Consider the following 21237-nt stretch of genomic DNA (forward strand, 5'->3'; position numbering starts at 1 on the left):
CGTCAGGCGGCGAGGGGCGGGCCTCTCAGCTGTCAATCACTGACAGCACAGTCTGATTGGCTACTAGTTTATGGTAAAAACGCAATTACAAACGGAAAAGTTACACATATTTAAATCCCTTTATCATAAAATCAAACTACTTGGTCCAACGTTGGATTAAAATGAACTAAATAAAAAAAATCATGAGCAACATTTGAATTTTTGTGAAGCGAAAAAGTCAAAATGCTTTAACTTGGGGAATTATACAAAAAACCTTAAAAGTAACTTTAAAATGCTGATAGGAATATTTTTTAACAGTTTAGGCTACTATCGTTCAAATTAAATTAGACTTTTCACAATAGGTATGTGAAATGTATTCTCTGCATTTGACCCATTCCCTGGGGGAGCGGGGAGCTGCAGATACAGCTGCGCTCGGGCAGCATTTGCTGGTTTAGCCCCACATTCCAACATCTTTATACAAGTGTCAAGGCAATGGGTCCCATTTTTAGTCTTTGGTACAACTTGACCCGGACTTGAACTCGCATTCTTCCAGTCAAAGGGTGGACTCTCCAGTACAATAAACTGCTAGACTTGGAACCCTAAACAGTTAGCCGAAAGAACAGCAAAGAACAAATTTAAAGCTTTAAGACCTTATCGTAAAAGTTAAGATTCTGTTGTGGTTATTTGCATCTGTACAACAAGCAGCAGTGAACAAAGTTTCTTCTCAAAATAATTAGAACTCTAAATCCAGGTCAATAAGATAAACTAAGCTTGTATCTGGAATGGGCTCCAGCTCTCAGGGAAACAGCCACATGCATGTTATATTGTGTTTACTGAAGTTTTAGTATAACAACGCGATACAGATAAGTAATGTTGAGTTGATTTACACCAATTACACTTAAAGTCTTCACCTTTTCGGCACTCATTCTGCAAACTTTTATTAAAGCAAATCTTGGCCTCTTTCTCTCTAAAATACCATGACACTTTAACTTCATTCTCAACACTTTATTCTTTCAATAAAACTATTTCAACAGTAGTGTCTTTAAAATAATATCCTTTAATAAAGTTTATTTCGATCTAAATACTTATTTGAGGCTCCAAGAAGGTCAAGGTTCATCAAATTGTAGCCCAACTTCTAAAGCAGTGTTTTTCAATCGGTGTGCTGTGCCGTGGGAGATGGTGAGGTGTGCCATGGGAAATTACCCTTTTTCACTGATCTATCTAAAAACATTTACCATCTCCAGGATATCAGCTCTGTGTTCATCCAAACACACTGAGTAGTTAAGAATATGAAAGATTGTAAAATACTTTTTTCTTTGTTTTTATTTGATTCCATTAAAGACATTTTGATAAGAATGGCGGTACCGCGATTTAGCCGCAGCATCAGCTCTGTTTTCGGAAAAGTCCCGCCCCTTTAACTGTCTCTACCAATCATTCTTGGAGCCTTAATCCTACGTCATCAGTCTGACCAATCAGAAGTGGTTAAAGTTTTCACTTCCTTGTTCCGATTCTGCTCATGAAGCAGGGGTGTCCAAACTACGGCCCGCAGGCAAACTGCGGCCCGCGGGTCTGTTTTTAATTGGCCCGCAGCAAATTTTGAAAATATAATTGAATATGGCCCGCACATGGCGCTCAACTCTGTTGCACTCCTCAGTTTCAACACTAGATGGAGTTGGTCACAGAAAGGTGTTTCTCCACTAAACAAAATTAAGCAAAGAAGACTATTTACCACGAGTCGCCAGAAGTGGCAGAACCGAAGAAACGCAAGATAGCAAGTGAGTGTCGAAGATTTCAAACACGGTGGGAAAATGAACATTTCTTTAAGGAAATCAATGGAAAGTGTCTCTGTTTGATTTGCACCGAAGATGTTACCGTGATGAAAGAGTAAAATGTCCGTCGGCACTATGAGACCAAGCATCAGAGCAGCTACGCTTCATACACAGGTGCCGAACGAGCACAGAAATTCAAGCAAATGGCAGCTAGCCTGCAAGTTGAACAACAGTTTTTTTTTTCCCATCACGGTGAGTCAACACCATCCAGGCCTTCTTCACTATTTTCCTCGTGTAATTAGCAGCGTTACACGAGGGGTTGTCGCCTGCCTGTCTCTCCTAATAATGGCCTTCACATCTCCACACAGGCTTTATAAGAGCAAAGGGCACAGGCTTAGGAACTAAAGGAAGCTCCTATGAGCTGTCTCCGTCTGACACCTACAAGGATGCTGTTCGCAAGGCCATGTTTGCATGCTACACAAAGATAGAGTGAACCTAAAAGGTGAAGAAAATGCATTCTGAACTGTGAAAAAGTATTCCCTTATGTAAAAAAGAACTTGTTTTGTTTTTGGAATTTTTTTTGTTCATAGCTGCATATTTTGTCACAGAGTGAAATTGTAAAATGAAGCTTTTAAATTGTGTGTGTTTAATGTTAAAATTGTCCTCGTTGGTCACCCATAAGCCCTTTTTTTTGGTCTACTTTTCTGAGAAAACAGTCGACTCTTTATAAACTACAAAGTCGTGTACTCTGCCAGTCAACCACACTAACAGCTACGTATGTAAAGATCTGCTGGCTTCAGCTGCTCAATAAACCTGTTCTGAACTGCCTGGTTGGAATGAGGTTTCATTGTCTGAGTGAATGTTTCATTTTGACGTGCGCTTGTTTTATGTGGCACAGATCCGCATCACTGCTCCCACTGAGAGCAATGTTCTTCACATTATAGGTGAGTTAAAAATACACAGTAATCATGTGTCAATATGTCACCTCTTGTGTGCGGCCCGGACCTTTGCTCATTTTTCTGTATTTGGCCCTCACCCAAAAAACTTTGGACACCCCTGTCATAAAGTCTCTCAATTCCATCATAAATACCAGCTAAAGCTCGTCTTTAATGGTGTAGCTTTCTGCGGGATCCGGTGTCAGACCGTGGAACAAGTGAACAAAACAATGAAGCTCAGAGAAGCAAGTATGTCTGTCCTCTTTGGCAGTTTTTGCACTACATCTCCCATGATGCATTGGGTTAAAGTGACAGGGTCTCAGCGTCTCAGCGTACAACGTGTCTTCCCTGTTAAACGTTTTGAATCAATTCACAATACTATCCAGTTAGTTCTTAATTTGATTGACTATAATCAATTAATTGAAGATGATGGCTTCATTTTATTTTTAGATTTCTTTAAAGCCTTTGACACGGTTGAACACAAATTTATGTTTCATACTTTCATACATTACAGTCATCAAATACCGGAGATCATTCAGAGCGTAGATTTCTTCTCTAAAGCATCTGGTTTAAAATTAAATCTCAGCAAGTGTGAATTCTTGCCAATTCACCATTCTGGTCAGTCAGTTATTCATAACATACCTGTTAGGACTGTTGTGAAATATATTGGTGTTCATATTACCAAATATAGCCAAAACTTGGAGGAAACGACCTTATGGAAAACCTTAGAAAAGTGTAAAGTCAATTTAAACATGTGGTCACAGCATGACATTTCTATTCTGGGCAGAGTGTTTCTCACTAAATTAGAATGTTTATCCAGATTCATTTATCTAGCAAATTCACACCCAATTCCTAAATCTGCAAGGAAAGCAATAAACCAGGCCAATTTTAACTTAATCTGGAAAAACAAAACTCATTGCATAAAAAAAGGGACAATATTTCAGGATTATACTGAAGGTGGACTTAAAGCCATTGAATTTGAAAGTTTGGATGGTATGATTAAAAGAAATTGGCTTAGGTCTTTTCTGCAAAATGAAAGAAATATTTGGTTTCATAGTCCTTCAAACATTTTCTCTCATCTAAGGGGCATTGAATTCCTTTTAAAATGTGATTTTGATTACAGAAAACTTCCTATTAAACTTTCTACTTATCATCAACAGGTGTTACTGTACTGAAAACTCAAATTCAAACACAACTTTAGTCCACACAACACTCCCATATGGAACTGTCAGTATATTTTATGTAGTAACAAATCAATATTTTACAAGGATTGGATTTATAACGGTATTTGGTCATTATTACATATTATTAATAATAATATAAACATAATCTTATTTGAAACTTTTTCCAGTAAGTTTAAATTGAATGATAGAAAACAATACAACAATTTGATCAAAGCATTTCCTCAGACTTTGATCCAAATGTCCTCCAGTCTGGTTCAATATGTTCAAGTTCAGCTTCCATCTCTGTTGTTTGATGGTCGACCGGTTAACTCAAAACTTCCAAACTCATTTATACGATCTTTGTTTGTTAGAGAACTGTTTCCAACATCTTACAAAAATCATTCTATGTCACAGCATTACACAAAAGAAGAAATAAGCAAGTTAAGATCTCAGTTTATAAAATATCCAATTTTTACAAAATACAAAGAAATCCATTTTAAAATAATGAATGCAGTCTATCCATGCAAGGAACTATTACAAATACTTTTTTGTTTTCCAGAAAATAACTGTTCTCTCTGTGACATAAATATAGAAACACTTGATCATATGTTTTTTGAACGTACAGTTTTTGGGAGGATTTTTTTTCTTGGTGCTCCTCAAAGTTTCCCTTTCCTATTTCTATTCAATTACAAAAGCACATCATATTATTTGGAGTAGTTTTTAGTGATAAATTTTTTGATTTGACATTCAATACTTTAATATCTGGGAAATCTTTCATTCATAAGAGCAGATTTTCAAAAAACCAAACCATTATTTAATACATTTCATAAAGAGATCAGTTTATATTTTAAATCTCTGAAATTAATAAAAAGCAAAAATTCAATAAAACTGTCTATTTTCATTGAAGATTACATGTTGTATGACAAATGGTAAATGGCGTATACTTACATAGCGCTTTCTACCTTCTTTTGAAGGCCCAAAGTGCTTTACAGTCACAGTCCCATTCACACACTGATGGTGGCTCCCCTGCCAAACACTGGTGCCAACATCCCACCAGAGGCAAAGTGGGGTTCAGTGTCTTGCCCAAGGACACTTCGACACATGGGCGTGCAAGGCGGGAATTGAACCTGCAATCTTACGATCATGAGTTGACTGCCCTACCGCTGCACCACGGCCGCCGCCGAATAAAATCCCTAGTATTGTAAACTACAATTTTAATGTTTTTTTCATTTTTATTTTATTTGCATTTTATTATTTTTTATTTCTTTCTGTTGTAGCTATGTTTATATGTTTGTTTGAAGTTCAATTAAAAGAAAACATCTTGAAACCACAACGAACACACATCAAACAGTTTTTAAATCTTCTTGATGAAATCAGAGGTAAACAGTTTAGTTCTCCTTCAAGGTTTGTGTTTTTTTAATAACAGCAAAACATTGTCTTTTATCTTTCTAACTGAAACACTTATCTAATAATGTCTGGATTATTTTATATGGTATATTTAAGAATAACAATATTTAAGAAACAGGATTAAGGTGAAGTGGCCAACAGACAAAATTAAACTAAATTGAAACCATTTATTCATCTTAAAATAAATAAAACATTTATGTTAAAGTTTTCAAAGACTTAATCTTTGATTAAGACAAAAGAAAAAAACGAATAAAACTTCAACATGTTCACTTTTTGTGTAGCTACAGAAAACATAAATATGTTATTTTTTTTGTGTAAAATTTATCAAACATATTGTGATCACATAATTGCTAAAAAAAAATTACAGTTCCCTTTGCACAAACATTGAAAAAAAAAAAAAAACATTATTTAGAAAGAATATATTTGTTTTTTGTGAGGTTACATAAAATTGCATGTTAATAAACTGTAGGAAAAAATAACTACCAGGGTAAAATGTCAAATAATTTAGTTGAAAATGATAACGGAAAACTAACTTAACTTTTATTAAATCTTTTAGAAAAACTCACTTTCACTGAGGGCCACATCAGCATAGTGTCTGTCCTCAAAGGGCCAGAGAGAACTTGTAATAAATGTATTGAAAAATAAATGTAACTACTCCTTAACGTTAAATAACTCATTATTTATTATAACTTTTTAAAGTGAGAATTACAGTTGCAGAGAAAACATGTTTTCTTGTTACTTTAGCATAAATCCTTTTAAATTTGATTCTGTTAGGTTAGGTTATATGGACAGCGTTTAAGTCCTAATGTATAGTTGCCCAATCCCATATTTCAAATCCAATTCCCCCTAGATATGAATAAATACACACCCATTTTTTATTTTAAGAAATTAAAAACTTTGATACTCTCGCGGGCCACATAAAATGACATGGAGGGCCACATTTGGCCCCCGGGCCTTGAGTTTGACACGAGTGCTATAGCATCCTGCTGAAAATGATCAAATCAATCTCAACTGCACACGTTTTCTTTATTTCTTTACTCAAATAAACCATAAAAAAAGCTGCAAATGCAACCAGGTTCACAGCAGAAACTTCTAGGATCCTTTTAGTGAGACACATTCAAAAGCTTGCACAACGCCAGGTTTTTTGGCGAGCTGTTGTGCCATTGTTCCAGAGGCATCCTGGGAATCTTTCAGACCAAGCAGTAGCAGCATCCTGACCGTCTCTGCATGCTGCCCGATGCAAGCCATATGAAGAGCTGACAAGAGAAGAGAAGCAAAGATGAAATGGGAAATGTTAGTGGAGCAGAAGACATAAAGCATAAAATTTCAGCAGGTCCACAAGTTCAGTTCTGGTATACAATAAAAAACAGACCTATAAAAAAATCAGTACATTACCTGCTGTATCATAATATGTTTTTTAATTAATTAGTTCCTGTATTTATATTTCTTGTTACATGCAAAAAATATGGACAGACCACAGATGTTTAGACACCAAAGCTTCTTTCCATACATGAAGGGTTCCATCCAAATCCAGCATCCTAAGACTGTATGCTAGCTGCAAGGAAGGAGGCTTAGGACTGGTGAGCGTGGAAGCCATTACCCAGGATGAAAGATCCAAGATGCATGAATACATCAAGCTCAGGGCCCCAACTGACAGTGAATGTCTCAGGCAATGGAGAGCACACGATACAGTGCTGGAGGACAGCTCCCCATGGGAGGACAAGCCCCTGCATGAGATGTACCACCGGACCGTTACTGAAGTGGCAGATATCAAGAAGCCCTACCAATGTCTAGAAAGGGCTGGCCTACAGGACAGCACTGAAGCACTTATCCTGGCAGCTCAGGAACAAGCCCTGAGCACCAGAGCAAGAGGCTCAGATCTACCACACCAGACAAAACCCAAGGTGTAGGCTGTGCAAAGAAGCATTTGAACAATACAGCACATAACTGCAGGATGCTGACAGGAAAAGCATACATGGAGCGCAACAACCAAGTGGCTGGAATAATATACAAGGACATGTGTGCAGAATATGAACTGGAGATCCAAAAGTCAAAACCCATCCGAAAGTGGTCGAGAATGAGAAAACAAAGCTCCTGTGGGACTTCCAGATCCAGACTGACAGGATGGTAATGTCAAACCAACCAGGGACTAGCCACAAAATATCTTTAATCGGATTAGAATTCAACTGTGTACATGGGCTCAGAAAAACCTTTTCAGATTATAACAAACGTTTACATACGCCACACTTTCAGTCGGAAAAAATCATTTTGACATGCGCAGAACTATCTAAAATACCGGAAACAACCTTAGAAGAAGAAAAATTGAGTTCCGTTGTAAATAAACAGAGCTGCTACATAGAGGGAGATGATCTTCTAAACATGCTTTTATTATTGTTATGATTATTATGAAGTACCTGTTTGCTCATGATTTTATTTTTATTCCATGTGGTCGGTGCTTATTTTGAGGCGGAACGGAGCTGCAAGAAGGGTTAGAATTAGGCTAACACGTGCTAACAACATTTAGCCTTGGATGAACATAGAATCCACGCTGTCAATGCCGCAATGTGCATCTTGGCCGCAGGTAAATATGTGGGAATAACATCAGCCTTAATTTTGTCGGGACACGACTGGCAACAGAACACCTCACACACCGCCCTAAAGCCAGTGTATGAGCTGGCGGTCCGCGCCCTGCTCGGAGTCACAGTTCTCCTTAGTTCGGCAGCTCGCACAACCAGGGCAGCGGGACAGATTGCGATCCTGAAGATTCCCCCGGGCGCACACGTAACAAAGCGACCTCCGTTGTGGTGGATGTGGCAGTACCAAGTGACAGAAACATCAGGAAGAAGGAACATGAGAAACGGGAGAAATACCAGGGACTCAGAGAAGAACTGGAGAAAGCATGGAAAGTGAAGGTGACAGTGGTGCCTGTGGTAATTGGAGCACTCGGGGCAGTAACCCCCAAGCTGGAGGAGTGGCTACAGCAGATCCCTGGAAAAACCTCAGACATCTCAGTGCAGAAAAGTTCAGTGCTAGGAAAAGCTAAGATATTGCAGGACCGTCAAGCTCCCAGGACTCTGGCAAAGGTAGAGCAGTAAAGCATTTTTTAAAAAGTATAAAACACTGCTGACCAGTTCGTCCCTTTTTGTCTCGAACATGAAGGTCTGCCCCCAGCTCCACCAGGGTCTTAATGATGGATGAGTGACCCTCCTAAAAATTATGAAAGAAAATAATAAGTTGTTTAAACATTAAAAACTTTGATTTTGTGGGCCTTTAAGACATGATGATGCAGTTAACTCCTCTAACCTTAGCGGCATAATGCAGTGCAGTGATCTGGATGTCAGTTGCCCTCTGATTCACCTCCACTTTGAGGTCCCCCACCAGAAAACGGAGTGCCTCTTCCTGTCCCGTTACAGCAACCTGGTGCACTGGCTGAGCCCCAAGTATATCAGCTGCCACCGGTGATGCCTGACACATACACCTTAGGTCAGGGATGTCCTCATAAAGACGGACAAATCAGTGTGCTGTTGGGTCATGCTGGACCTGGTGGTTCTCCAGAAGCAGTCTTGCCACGGAGACGTGACCATGCCGAACGGCATCCATGAAGGGAGTGACTCCACAGCTGTCTTTGCTGTCTGGGGTGTAGCTGCACCTAGAAGAGGACCAGCCAAGTATCATTCAGAGTGGACTCTTAGTTTTTCCCACTTTTGTGACTTGTACATCGAGTACAACCTACCTATCCAACAAAACCCTTACGACGGCTTCACAGCCATGCATTGCTGAATGGTAAGAAGATGACACATTAAAATCAAATATATAATCCCCTAAAGCTTAACTTTGCATAAAAGGCTCCTTCACCTGCAGTGTGCAGTGGCGTTCTGCGTGTCTTACTCTCTGTCCTCCATATGTCAGGAAAAACAAGAAGCAGATGCTCCACAACTTGAGGATCTCCCTCCCTACAGGCAATGTGGAAGGCATTCCACCCATCCTTGTTCCTCAGCGCAGGGTTGGCACTATGATCCAGCAGTTCCTGAATAACATCTAGGTTTTTACGAGTGCATGCCATCATGAGAGGAGTCCTAGGGAAATAAAAGACAAATACCTGGAGTGAAATGAGCAGGCATATACTGAATCTGTCTGCCTTTTTTAAAATATGTTAGTGAATTTTCTGTGAAATGGACAGTATGAGTGGAACAGACGCAGAAGTGGATTTATAGCAAATAATAGTTATGATCTCAGAAAAAAGTTAAAATGTGGGAAAAACATGAAATAAAGAAAGCAACAATCACATATAAATACATATTTTATTCACAATGGAACCTCAAAAAAATTCAATCCTGGAAAGTGGGGTTGGGCAGATCAATCTGAGTATCAATAGCATTGATAGCAAGGTGAAGTATTGATACTAGAAATCAATGCTTTCGTTGCAGTTTTTCTTTAATACATACAGCAACGAGCTTGAATTTATGAACATAGTTCATGCAAGCACAGTGTCTGTCTCTCTCCAGTGTTGCCAGATTGGGAAAAAAACTGCCCAACTCGAGCAGAAAACTGTCCTGTCTGGCAACACTGTGTAAACAGCGTATACACCCCTGCTGCTGCTCACACCTTGCCCTTCCCTGCTTCATAGGTCAGCGGAGAGGTTCATTGAGGATTGTTTGTTGTGTTCTTTACATTTTTGTGTTTACCGGTTTTTAAACCACCAAATGGTTCATGAGGAGCTGGGTCTGCAGTTCACCCAGTGATCAACTATGAACACATTTCACAAACCGTAGTGTGATACAAAAAATTGTTGTAATCAGTAAACAAACATTTCTATTTGCTGAAAGTCTCTCTCTTGTGTTTTATTATAAAGTTAATGAACAAAAAATTGTTTATTTCCAAAAATGTTCTCTACTCAAATATTTCAAGAAAAAGTATCGATATCGGCACTGTTATTACTTGGTATCAGACTAATACCCAAATTTCAAGAATCGCCCATCCCAACTGGAAAGTGAAACATTTCAGTAGCAAAAAATAAATACCGTTTTCATTTGACAGTGACTCTGGACAGCATTTTATCATGGATCCATCCCTCTTCTAGTCCTGATTGGTCCTATGCAGGGTCATGGGGTTGCTGGAGTCTATTCCAGCTACTTTAGGGTCATGGTGGGGTACACCTTGGACTGTTGCCTAGTCCATCACAGGGCCACACACACACAGGTCTTCCAATAACAACAGTTGACAAATATGTGGACGCAAAAGTAATCTGCAGATGCAGTTTTGGAGTAAAATGTTTTCTACTGCGTTTCCTTTTTGCTGATTGTTTAATTTCATGGGTTTAGATCTGGCAAGCACACCATTTAGCACACAGACACAAAAAAAGACACTGAAAAATTCATATTCATTAGAATTATCGTACCAAAATGCAATTGATTCTGCTTTTATTTAAAAGTGTATTGGTAAAATTGTAAGACTGAATTGTAAATTTTCCTATCTATATCTAAATTGCAACATCATAAGACGGAATTGCTAATGGAAATGCAGTGGCGGGCCGTGCATTACACACCTGGGCCTTCAGTAGTGCTATGTGTGAATCACTCAACCCCTCATTAACCATTTTACGATGGAGAAACGACCTCTGCATTGCAAATTGAAAATTTCTGTAGCCACAATAAATGCCTCTAAATAAACTGAATGGACAAAACAGTGAACAAATCCTGTTATGTAACAACATCCACCAAAAATTGTTGAAAATAACCACATAAATTTGGAATATTATTTATAATGATATTTTTCATTTCACTCAAAAATCGGATTATTTGAAGACAAAATCCATCCTCCTCTCTTTCCTCAAAAACAGTTCGATCTCCCTGTCAAGAAGTCCTTTTCTATTGCCATCAAGGCCAGTAATGAGAGCCAAGTCTGTCCAGTTGTGTTTTTGCCTAAGTTTTAATTTGCTTTAGAGACGAAAATGTCCACACGACAGACGTACTGGACACGGGAGATGGTCAGCACTAAATACACAAATCTACATGGCTTAGATTTTTCTGATGAAGTCAAGGAAATCAGTGAGAGATTTTCTTGCAAAATCATCCATGGCGTACATTACAGTCAGCTCTGTTTTTAACTGAGCTGCTCCGTGGCTCTGTGTCAAACTGGGCAAGGCTGCATGTGGGAAATTCTTCCAGTATCCCTGAAACTTCTGTCCAATCAGAAGGTCTGAATACCGTGGTGTTTCCTGAGACTTCTAGAAGAAGTTTCAGTTGCTGACACCAACTCAAAATCCGATTGGTTGAAAGAAATGAATGTCCAACATTGATTTTGCATTAGGGTACTTTCAGAACTCATACTGAAGGCTTCTTTAGCTCTGACCCCGCCTGGCAACAATGGACAGCTGAAATGCGATTGGTTAAATGCTCCAATGTGAAAATACGTCTGTCTGGAAGAAGCATAACCATCATAAACACAATATAAGGGAATGATTTAATGAGTATGCATGGACAAAATAGAATTAACACATGATTCAGAAATTTTTTTAGGTCTTCAGACAAGGCCTTGAAGGCCCTGACAGCCCACCAGTGTTGAAATGTCAATTGCAAAATGCATTTTTAAATTGCATCATAAAATTGCAAATTGAGTAGTCAATTGAGAATTGCATATTACTTGAAATGGGAGGGTGAAAAACTTCCCTGAGAGCTTGATCTTGATTAAATGGTAAAAACTCTCACTTATGATATTTAATTCTTTTTTTCTTTTATGAATCAAATTAAACGTTTAAAAAAGTTGTGTTTTTCACTTACATCTTACAAATCATCTGAATACATTTCAGTTTTGGATTGCAAAAATAATCTTAACATTTCATGATTTTTCAATATTTCAAAATCTGAGAAGCTTACAGTGGGTCATTTTTGTTAACAAGCATAATGATCTACCAATATTGTTGTGACTAATAGATTTTTAACTTCTCTCATTTTTATTTCATGAATGAATCCATATATGTAGTAGAGGTCTCAAGCTAATCCAGAAAGTCATTCTCACCTGAAGGTCCACAACATGAGTTTCACTTTGCTTCACTTGTAAAAAAAATTGAGAATGGTAAAATTTCAAATACGAGGAGTAAATAAAAGTCTAAAACAAAAAATGGTTTTATTAAAAATGTAAATATAATCAACAACAAAGAATTGTTTGCTTCAAACCGGAGTCGAAGTAGCAACCTTAACTTAAGACTTCGACGTTCATAATCAATTTGCCCCCACGTTATCGACTGAGCTATCGTAAGTCACACGCATTAGTGAGGCGACAACCAGATAAGAATCTTGACGCCTGTAAATTGTTGGATATTTCCTCACCAGTCAGCTTTTTTTAAGCTGTCCACCATGGCTCCCTCCCGGAGCAGGTATCGGACACATTCTTTGTGCCCCATTGAAGCAGCTTCGTGGAGCGGCGTCTTATAGTCGTTGTTGCACACGTCCACATCCGAACCCAGTTGCGTTATGATGTACTTTACAATGTCCAAATGTCCGTGTCTGGCGGCATAGTGCAGCAGAGTGTCTCCAGAGCGGCCGAGGTGTTTGCTACAGACCATGTGAGCCGCCTCGGAACCGCCTGAAGTCACCACTTCCTGCACAGAGCCCAGCCGGCCCTCGGTGACGAGCTTCACCAACACCTTGATATGATCGCTGTCCATGCTGGCTTCTTGTGGAAGACTGGACATCGAGGAGTTTCATGATATTTTTAAAGACTAATACTTTAAGAGGAAACGCTCTGCTGAAGTGTTTACAGTGATCTCTGCACAGGACAGTAGATGGCAGTGTGGTCCCGTTTCGCTGCTCTGCCCAACTACCCCTGGCTGCACGAATAATGAATTACAGATTAAAATTTTCATTTGTTTGTTTATTTATGTTCTTTTTAAAATTTGCCTTGTAAAAATATGTAAGCTACTTATGTATGACTATAAAACATGTAGGTCTTTGAAACCAATGAGTTATATTGCTAGAGGAGACATCACGTGATTGCTCATGGGAGGTGAGCACCGCCATCTTGGTGAGGTCGAGTCACTGCTGCAGTGCATGCATGTGAACGCATTATTTGCAAAATGCCAGTTCATTGTGCGGGATTCAACTGCCAAAATCGGAGAAATGAGTCCACGAAGAAGGAAGGCATAACATTTCACTGATAAGTGCTATATTTTTTTCTTTCAAAGCTCCAGGGGCTTCATAAATAGTACACATGTATATGCATATGCATGATGCTGCTGCAGGGCTAGATAGATAGATAGATAGACAACTTTATTTATCCATTTGGGATGTTCCCGCATGGAAATTGATGGCCATTATCAACATGCTGCATGATGTACGTATAATTTGCTGTTGACATGAATGTAAACTTAATTTAGTTGAACCTATATACAGTATACCAGGACTAAGCTTTTATAGTAATATAGATTTATACATTTCTGACTCAGTGACTGAACTTTTCTTGCAGGTTTCCAATGGATTCTGACTTGAGGAAAAAATGGGCCTTAGCTGTCAAAAGAGCTAACCCAGATGGATCATTGTGGTTACAAACTAGCAATACCTTCTGGCTATGTTCAAAACATTTTGTGGAAACAGATTTTGATAAAAGTGGCCAGACTGTTCGCTTGAACCCCGGCACCATACCATCTGTGTTACACAAATTGATCACTTGCATGAATCAGTGGGGTAAATCTATTGGGTTTTTTTTTTAAGTGTAAATCTATTGTTAACTTTTGGACTTTTTGTTGACTTATTATTTATTATTATTATCATTATTATTTATTGACCTATTATTGATTTATTATTAATATTTATTGACTTATTGTTTATTTATTGTTGTTATTTATTATTTCTTTTGACTTACTATTGATTTTAATCTATTATTGGTGACTTATTGTTGGGCTTTTCTAAATAATTTCAAAGAGGTCTAAAACTTCAAAATGTTTAGAAATTATTTTAAAAAATTATTTGTAATAATTTTTTATTTGTAAGAAGTCCTGCAACTATGCATGTTTCATCAAAGTTTAAGCTTTTAAGGCTGACTGTTTCTCTTATTTAACAACAGCAAATGATTTATCTATATATTTATATAATAATATATATACAGTATCATTTTTTATCATATATATATCATATATATATATATATATATATATATATATATATATATATATATATATATATATATATATATATATATATATATATATATATATATATATATATATATATATATATATATATATATATATATGTATGTGTATAAAAGCTACTTAGATGCCACTAAACTAAAGGCAATAGAAAGCATTGTCATGTTGTCGCCAACGACCTTACCAAGATGGCGTCGGGCTCCGCCACCGGTTGCCAGGCTTCTCAAGCGGGCGTGTCTCCTCTAGTGATATAACTCATTGTTTGAAACGTTAGCAAACAATGGTAGATTTGTGATTTATAAAAACGAACGACCACTTATTTAACTGAGATTAATACTTATGTTGTCCATTAAAAAATCACACAAGAACTCATGGGAAATGTAGTTAAACACCCACTCCAAGAACTACAAAATGTGTTTTAAGTGTTTTTGATATGTTTTCATGGCATTTTCTCATAATGGAGGACATAAACAAGATTTAAAAAGTGTGTTTCCGGGAACTTCATTGAAACCGTTGTAAAACAGGGGCAGAAAAAAAGGCCAAAAAGCTTGTAGCAGTGATGCTGGTGCAACAGTCAGGGACTTGGTGGGCCACAAGCTCTCTGCACAACCCCATTCCGATGCATCTACTATATATAGATCCATGAATGTCTTCGTTTTCCTTTTCTGAGTTGGAATCTGGATCAGAACTGCATGTCTAGATGGCTACGATATTGCTCACCATTTTTGTGAGGTTGAGTTGTGAGGGGCTGCAAGATAGTGGGGAAGAGTGTAAACCAGGGGTCGGGAACCTATGGCTCGCGAGCCATATATGGCTCTTTTGATGGTCACATGTGGCTCGCAGACAAATCCTTAATTATACTTTTTTTTTTCATTAGACCAGTCCTTCTCGGGCGCGATGCAATGCCAGAGGCGCGCAGTAGTAGCGGTGCTTGGAGAAAAAACTATCAGTTTACTGTTATCTATTATTTCACAGAGTTTGTACCACCCGGAAACCTTTGAATTGCCTCCCTGAGGAAGAGCGCGCAGTTTTGGGGACGGGATGTGTGAGGAAGAAAGCAGAGGGGGTGGGGAGTGGGACCGGCAGCAGGTGAATCGCGCAGAGATGGTAAAAACGTAAACCTGCTGCCCGTCACTCCTGCAGCGTGGGTGTGTGTGTTTGGTTCCATGTCTGTCTCACATCTAAAGAACATTCAGACCTACGATCACGTTTAAAGTCTCAACGCCTGCATGAAGCAGAAACTCACCACGGATCAACCAGACTAGACCATCAGCAAAACCACCACGAGAAATACTCATCATTTATTAGCAACAGTATAACAATGTTATTAAAAAGAATCCACAGACTTATTGGACTTTAAAAATGTTGAAATTACATCAAATGCACACATTCATTTGTATATTTAGTTTTAAACATATTGTCGCGGACTGAGTTTAACTTGGCTGTTGGGCCACGTTAAAAGTTCTGGAGTTCATGGAACGCATCGTTCAAGCAGAGATCTGATTGGCCCTCAGTTCTGTCGCTCAGCCTGTTGTTAGGGAGTTTGGACCAATGGGGTTCAGCCATGGGCCGAATAAGGAAATGGGAGGGCTGGAGCAGGACGGGGGAATATAAAGTTGGGAGAAGCGCTCTCGTCTCGGCGGGAGAGATTCAGGAGTTGCTGAATTGATTGTACGGCGTTTGTTGCGGTCTACAGTAACCAGAATAAAGAACCCTAAAAGAGGTTAAGTCTCCGTGCCTTAGTGTGGGAAAGGGACACTACATTATTGTATGGCTCTTTCGAAATTACATTTAAAAATATGTGGCGTTTATGGCTCTCCTGGCCAAAAAGGTTCCCGACCCCTGGTCTAGAGTCTAGAGTCTAGAGTCTAGACGTAGTGGTCTCCAAGCCTGTTCTAGACAGTTGAGGAGAGTATAATCTGCACTCCAACCAGCAGTTGGCAGTGATAAGCACTGCATGTTGAGAGGAGGCCATTAACTGTACGACAAATTGACCGACTGAGTGCGACGTCACCCACAGGAAATGGAGTACTTCTGGCTTGAACCAAATGAAATAAATTTTTTGCGATAAGGACGTCCACATTTTCAGTACGCAGTGATTGGTCCGAGTTGGCCTGAGTCATCATTTCCATAGCAACCCCATAGCATGTTAGGACTTTTTTTGAGGCATCTGATTGGTCCATTTATGCCTTGAATACCTTAAAGTACAAAAAGAACATCATGACCAAAACATGATTATTAAGAACATGTTTAAAAAAAGCTATCAGATCAAGAATGGCTATTCTAACTAATGGAATGACTGAGTAACAGCTGTTTATTTCTCTATAGAAGTCTATGGGATATTGGCTTCTTGGGACTAGCAGGTACTTCATGTTTAGAAGGCCAGGGGAAGGGGTCATTGACTTCTAATTTGCATATACGGTCAATGGAGAGGGCAGTGTCTCTACTCAGTCTGTATTGGAAACCTGATTGGTACCTCTCATGCACAAATCTTACATCACTTCGTCTTGTCACCAACACTGAGACAGTTTGACCAAGAGTACTTGTGGTAGACTTGTAATAGACTACTTTTAGCTAAGAAGGAATTTTACAAGTTTACAAGATGCAGGACTTGAAGAAGAAATTGAACATCTCATCTTAAAAACCTTGACATCTTCTCATAGAAGCTCGTATAGGTTTCTGGGTGAAGAGAGGCGTATAGATCTTGGCCAAAAGTACCATTCTTAGAGAATATTGTTAAATTCTTCAATTTTATTATTTTACAGGTGACATTAGGCATCTGTTTGGCATCTATCTAAGAAGAGGTCACGCAGCTGCTTTTGCCACTGACTGCGACCTGCCTGGAGCCCACGAGATGGTTCAAAGTATCGGCATGCAGGTAGACTTTTCCAGCTTTATAAAACTGATATAATAATCAAACTCTTTTTTTTTTCAATAACACGAATCAGTGTTTTGTTTATTTGCTGTTTAGTACTTCTTGCAAAAGCTTGTGTTTGTATACTAAAGTATTTTGTTGTTCATGCTTTAGACGACGTACATGGGCTTCTTGGACTATAGGAAACAGGAAGTTAAAGACCTGGGCATCAACCCCAGTGATTGCACTTTCAACCCTGGAGTGTTTGTAGCCAACATTAAAGAGTGGAAGAAACTAAAAATAACCAAACAGCTAGAGAAATGGATGGAACTAAACTTCAGGTCGATATGGGGTATTTGAGTTCTAGACATTCAGCTGCAACATGCTGTTCTTCATGGTTGTGAGACAAATGCAACATTTAAATGATTAAATACTTTAGTGAAATGTTAGAGTAAATGGAAAAACCATTATCAGGTTGTTTGGCTGAGATGTTTGTATACAAAGAATAGGAAACCATTCCTGTGTGGGTTTTTATTTATTTTTGTTTTTGGTGAAACATTTGGTAATTTGTTTATGCACATTTATCACAATAATGTTTTTAGATGTCTATGTTTATTTAATGCAGACCAGTCCCCTGATCAAAACCTCCTTTTCCCCCTTTTGCAGACAGAACATATATAGCAGTTCTATGGCAGGAGGCGTGGCAACTCCACCCATGCTGATAGTTTTTCATGCCAAATTTACACGTCTGGATCCTCTGTGGCACGTCAGACACCTGGGTAAGACACCGTTCAAACACATCAAACACAACAGTGCAAGATGCTAATCCCACTGTGTTTGGGATTTAGCAAAGACTCTCATACCTCAATCTTAGAAGTTGTCAAAAAAATACAGCTAATACAGATGTTAAGACAGATGATATGTCATAAACTCCTTGTGTGTCCAGGCTGGAGCCCAGACCCCTTTTATTCAACGAGCTTCCTTCAGAGGGCTCAGCTGCTGCACTGGAATGGCCCATTTAAACCATGGAATTATCCTGCTGTCCACCTGGATATGTGGGAGAAGTGGTTCATCCCAGACCCCTCTGGAAAGTTCATTTTGATTCGCTCTGATAAAGACAGTTAAAGTCTGCACAACATCCTGCTGTAGCTCAGAGAAGTATAAATCTCTCTGTATAACCTAAATTGTTGCATGTGAAACTTGATTAAATATTGGTAATCTTACAACTTGATATTTCTTCATTTTGCTGAGCTCAAATCTTCTCCTGAATAAAAGACCAGGACGCAACAATCCACACTGTTTGCTGCTTTGACACTGCTAGACAAATCAGAAATCCTGACAGAAATCGGGTTATCAAACATCCAAAGACAGATCGGACAGGCACACCAACCCCACCTGCTCTATGGAATGTATCCAAACGTAAAAGTTCCATCTGGGCAGGAAGGGTCCGCCTTTCCCTTCCTTATGGAAAAAATGTTGTCAATCGCATTCATAGACCTGCTTGTCAAATCGATTTTCACAATGCGAGATACAGGCTCAGAAGGGAGACAGAACAGAAGCCTTAAGAAGACACAGGAAATACAAAGAATTGTCAAACTATGGTGAGAGCAGGAAGAAGACGAAGGCCGGCAGAACCATCTGAAAGGTAGAGATAAACATCCATGAATTTAAAAGCAGAAAGATGATTGGGATTGGCTGAGAAAAGAAGGCAGGGGCATTTAGCCAGTGAAATAGAGCTATGGAATTAATTCAGTCTCAATAATCAGAAATGCACACAACCTGTTTCACAAACCTGCTCTCATTTGTGAATTTCCCCACATTTGTGAGAGATAGCTCTGGTCAATTTTGAGACTCCCTTCACGGAGAAGTTTAACTAATGTCACCATTGGCTAATATATCTGTCAATCAAATTCATCAGAAAAACAGGCCTGCTGGCTTTCAGCCAATTCAATGGCCCCTTGGATGTTTTTTTCCTTTAAAAAAAGATTTTGCAATTCATTCTTTGCATCCTTACAAATGTTAGAGATACTGAATTCCCAGTGCAAACGTTTAATTCTTGAGTCGCTGATCCCGGCAGTCGGAATCACTGAAATTCTTTCTAATATTTTATTTTTATTTTTTTAACTTTATTAACAAATGTTGCAAATACAAAATACCAAATACAAAACTCCACGTGTGCAAAAGACAATTTTCACGTTTGGCAGGGAATGATTTATTTTTTTCAAAAAACATAATAATAACAATGTTTAACACGTTAAGCAAAAATAATAAATGCAAAGGAATCTGTTAAAGTTTCAAAAGAGACCATGTTTCAACTGTTCTAACAGCTTTTTTGTTAGTGGAGGATTTTATGCTTACATACAGTACCATTTCTTTCTGGGGGAAAAAATACTGTTTTTTTGTTAGAATATTTACACTTGTGTATAAAGTATTTAGCCATAATTATAAGTAAATTAAGTACATATTTTTTCTCTGCATTAAGTCTCCCTTGTGTAAAATATCCAAAAATAATATGCTCATAGAATAATATATAATCTATACATAGATGAGTTCTTATAAAATGTATCAAATCTTTCCAAAATACTTGAGTGAAGGAGCAATCCCAAAAAGGATGAGGTAAAGTTTTTGGTGAGGAATGACAAAATGAACAGTTTATGTGCAGATCTTTTTTAAATTTGGAAAAAGAAGTGTTTCACTGGGTAAAATTTATGAAGAATTTTGAAAGAAATTTATTTAATTTTATTGGTGATAAAATACTTTTGGGGCAAAGACCAAACCTTTTCCCACTGAATTCTACAGCCAGACCTATTCCAGTATGAGATAACATGCGGTTTTGCAGCAATCTCATTTTAAAACAGAGAACGGATACTTTGATTATTCCTGCCAGCTAACAAACATAGCTTTCCACACCACAATTCTTTTAATTTGGGAGGAGAAAATGGAGTATTTGAAGGAGAACTGCTACACAGAAGTCTAACACCACTTGGGATGGCTCCAGTAACCAATGCAAACTCTGCAGGTGAGACATGCAGATTATAGGTGGACAGAAACTCAACATATGACATCAGGTTACCTTGTGGATTAATCAGCTGTGTCACAAGAGAAATGTTCTTTTCAAACCAATTTTAAAGAAAAATACTCTTGTTTTTGTACAGAATTATTCCAAAAATAGTGGGGCTGAGGAGAAACATTATGTTTGTAGATCAAAGTCAATGCCAATAAAAACCTGCTTATGAAAATTAGACAGTTTAAAGGAATTTTTCCTATTTTGAAATTACATAATTGAAGAAATGGCAGACCTCCAAGCTTATCATATATATATTTTTGCCCCTGAGACTTTATGAATGCTTTCACACAGGTGACCAAAAAAAAGCCCCGCCCATCTTTGATTCTGTACCGGTCGGTTGTTAACGTGTTAGCATGGCTTGTAGGTTCATTGCCTTCGGTCGTCAAAAATTACTGGCTTGTGCATCTTTCCAGTTGATCTGGAAGCAAGGGAACAGTGGTTGAACGCAGTTGGCATTGAATCCAGCAGACTGTGTCAGGGTGATGAGATTTCCAATGAATGTTTCACTTGGGATCATTTACTCCATACGGTATCCTTATATTTATGATGCAAGCGTCCTTTTAACACTCAGACACCGGTTCCCTTCAGTCTGGATCATGAGGAGGTGGAGGAGAAAAATCCTCAGCTTCCAGAGACCGTTTTGTGGAGAAACTGGCATCACTTTGCTTTGTACTATGACAGTAAAATAAAAAACTAATTGAAAAGCAAATATTTAATATTTTCATGTGCGACTAAGAAAGTTTTGTGTGCAACGTGGTGGCAGAAATTTCCTGTGCCACTGTACCACTCTCCATATTAAAGACGGGGCGTGACTACGTTACCTCATGCTAACCTCACTGTCAATCACGGATCCAAACACCTCCCCCACTCAGCCCCTCCCCCCCTTTTTTATTTTTTCTCATTCTTCAAATCTGGGCT

At 38.4% G+C, this 21237-nt stretch overlaps 2 protein-coding genes and 1 long non-coding RNA gene across 3 annotated transcripts; 2 read left to right on the forward strand and 1 right to left on the reverse strand.

The window, feature by feature from the left end:
• Positions 1-1535: 1535 nt before the first annotated feature.
• Positions 1536-2585, forward strand: LOC110017637. The gene is made up of 3 exons (XR_002293100.2): positions 1536-1754; positions 1845-2000; positions 2117-2585. It is a non-coding gene; the product is annotated as an uncharacterized LOC110017637 (long non-coding RNA).
• A 3675-nt stretch (positions 2586-6260) lies between these two features.
• Positions 6261-13044, reverse strand: ankrd16 (ankyrin repeat domain 16). Its single transcript, XM_004082965.4, has 7 exons — positions 12582-13044; positions 9109-9329; positions 8987-9029; positions 8794-8902; positions 8557-8718; positions 8382-8460; positions 6261-6509 (listed from the first exon to the last, which is right to left on the reverse strand). The coding sequence occupies exons 1-7, from the start codon at positions 12944-12946 to the stop codon at positions 6346-6348; spliced, it is 1143 nt and encodes a 380-aa protein (XP_004083013.1). The 5' UTR covers positions 12947-13044; the 3' UTR covers positions 6261-6345.
• A 3187-nt stretch (positions 13045-16231) lies between these two features.
• LOC101166764 (glycosyltransferase 8 domain-containing protein 2) lies at positions 16232-18478 on the forward strand. The gene is made up of 4 exons (XM_011490989.3): positions 16232-17276; positions 17427-17593; positions 17919-18031; positions 18199-18478. Exons 1-4 carry the CDS (start codon positions 17253-17255, stop codon positions 18375-18377), a joined length of 483 nt encoding a protein of 160 aa, XP_011489291.1. The 5' UTR covers positions 16232-17252; the 3' UTR covers positions 18378-18478.
• Positions 18479-21237: the final 2759 nt, after the last annotated feature.

This window comes from Oryzias latipes, chromosome 23, assembly GCF_002234675.1.
Source record: "Oryzias latipes chromosome 23, ASM223467v1".
In the NCBI taxonomy this organism is placed as follows: Eukaryota; Metazoa; Chordata; class Actinopteri; order Beloniformes; family Adrianichthyidae; genus Oryzias; species Oryzias latipes.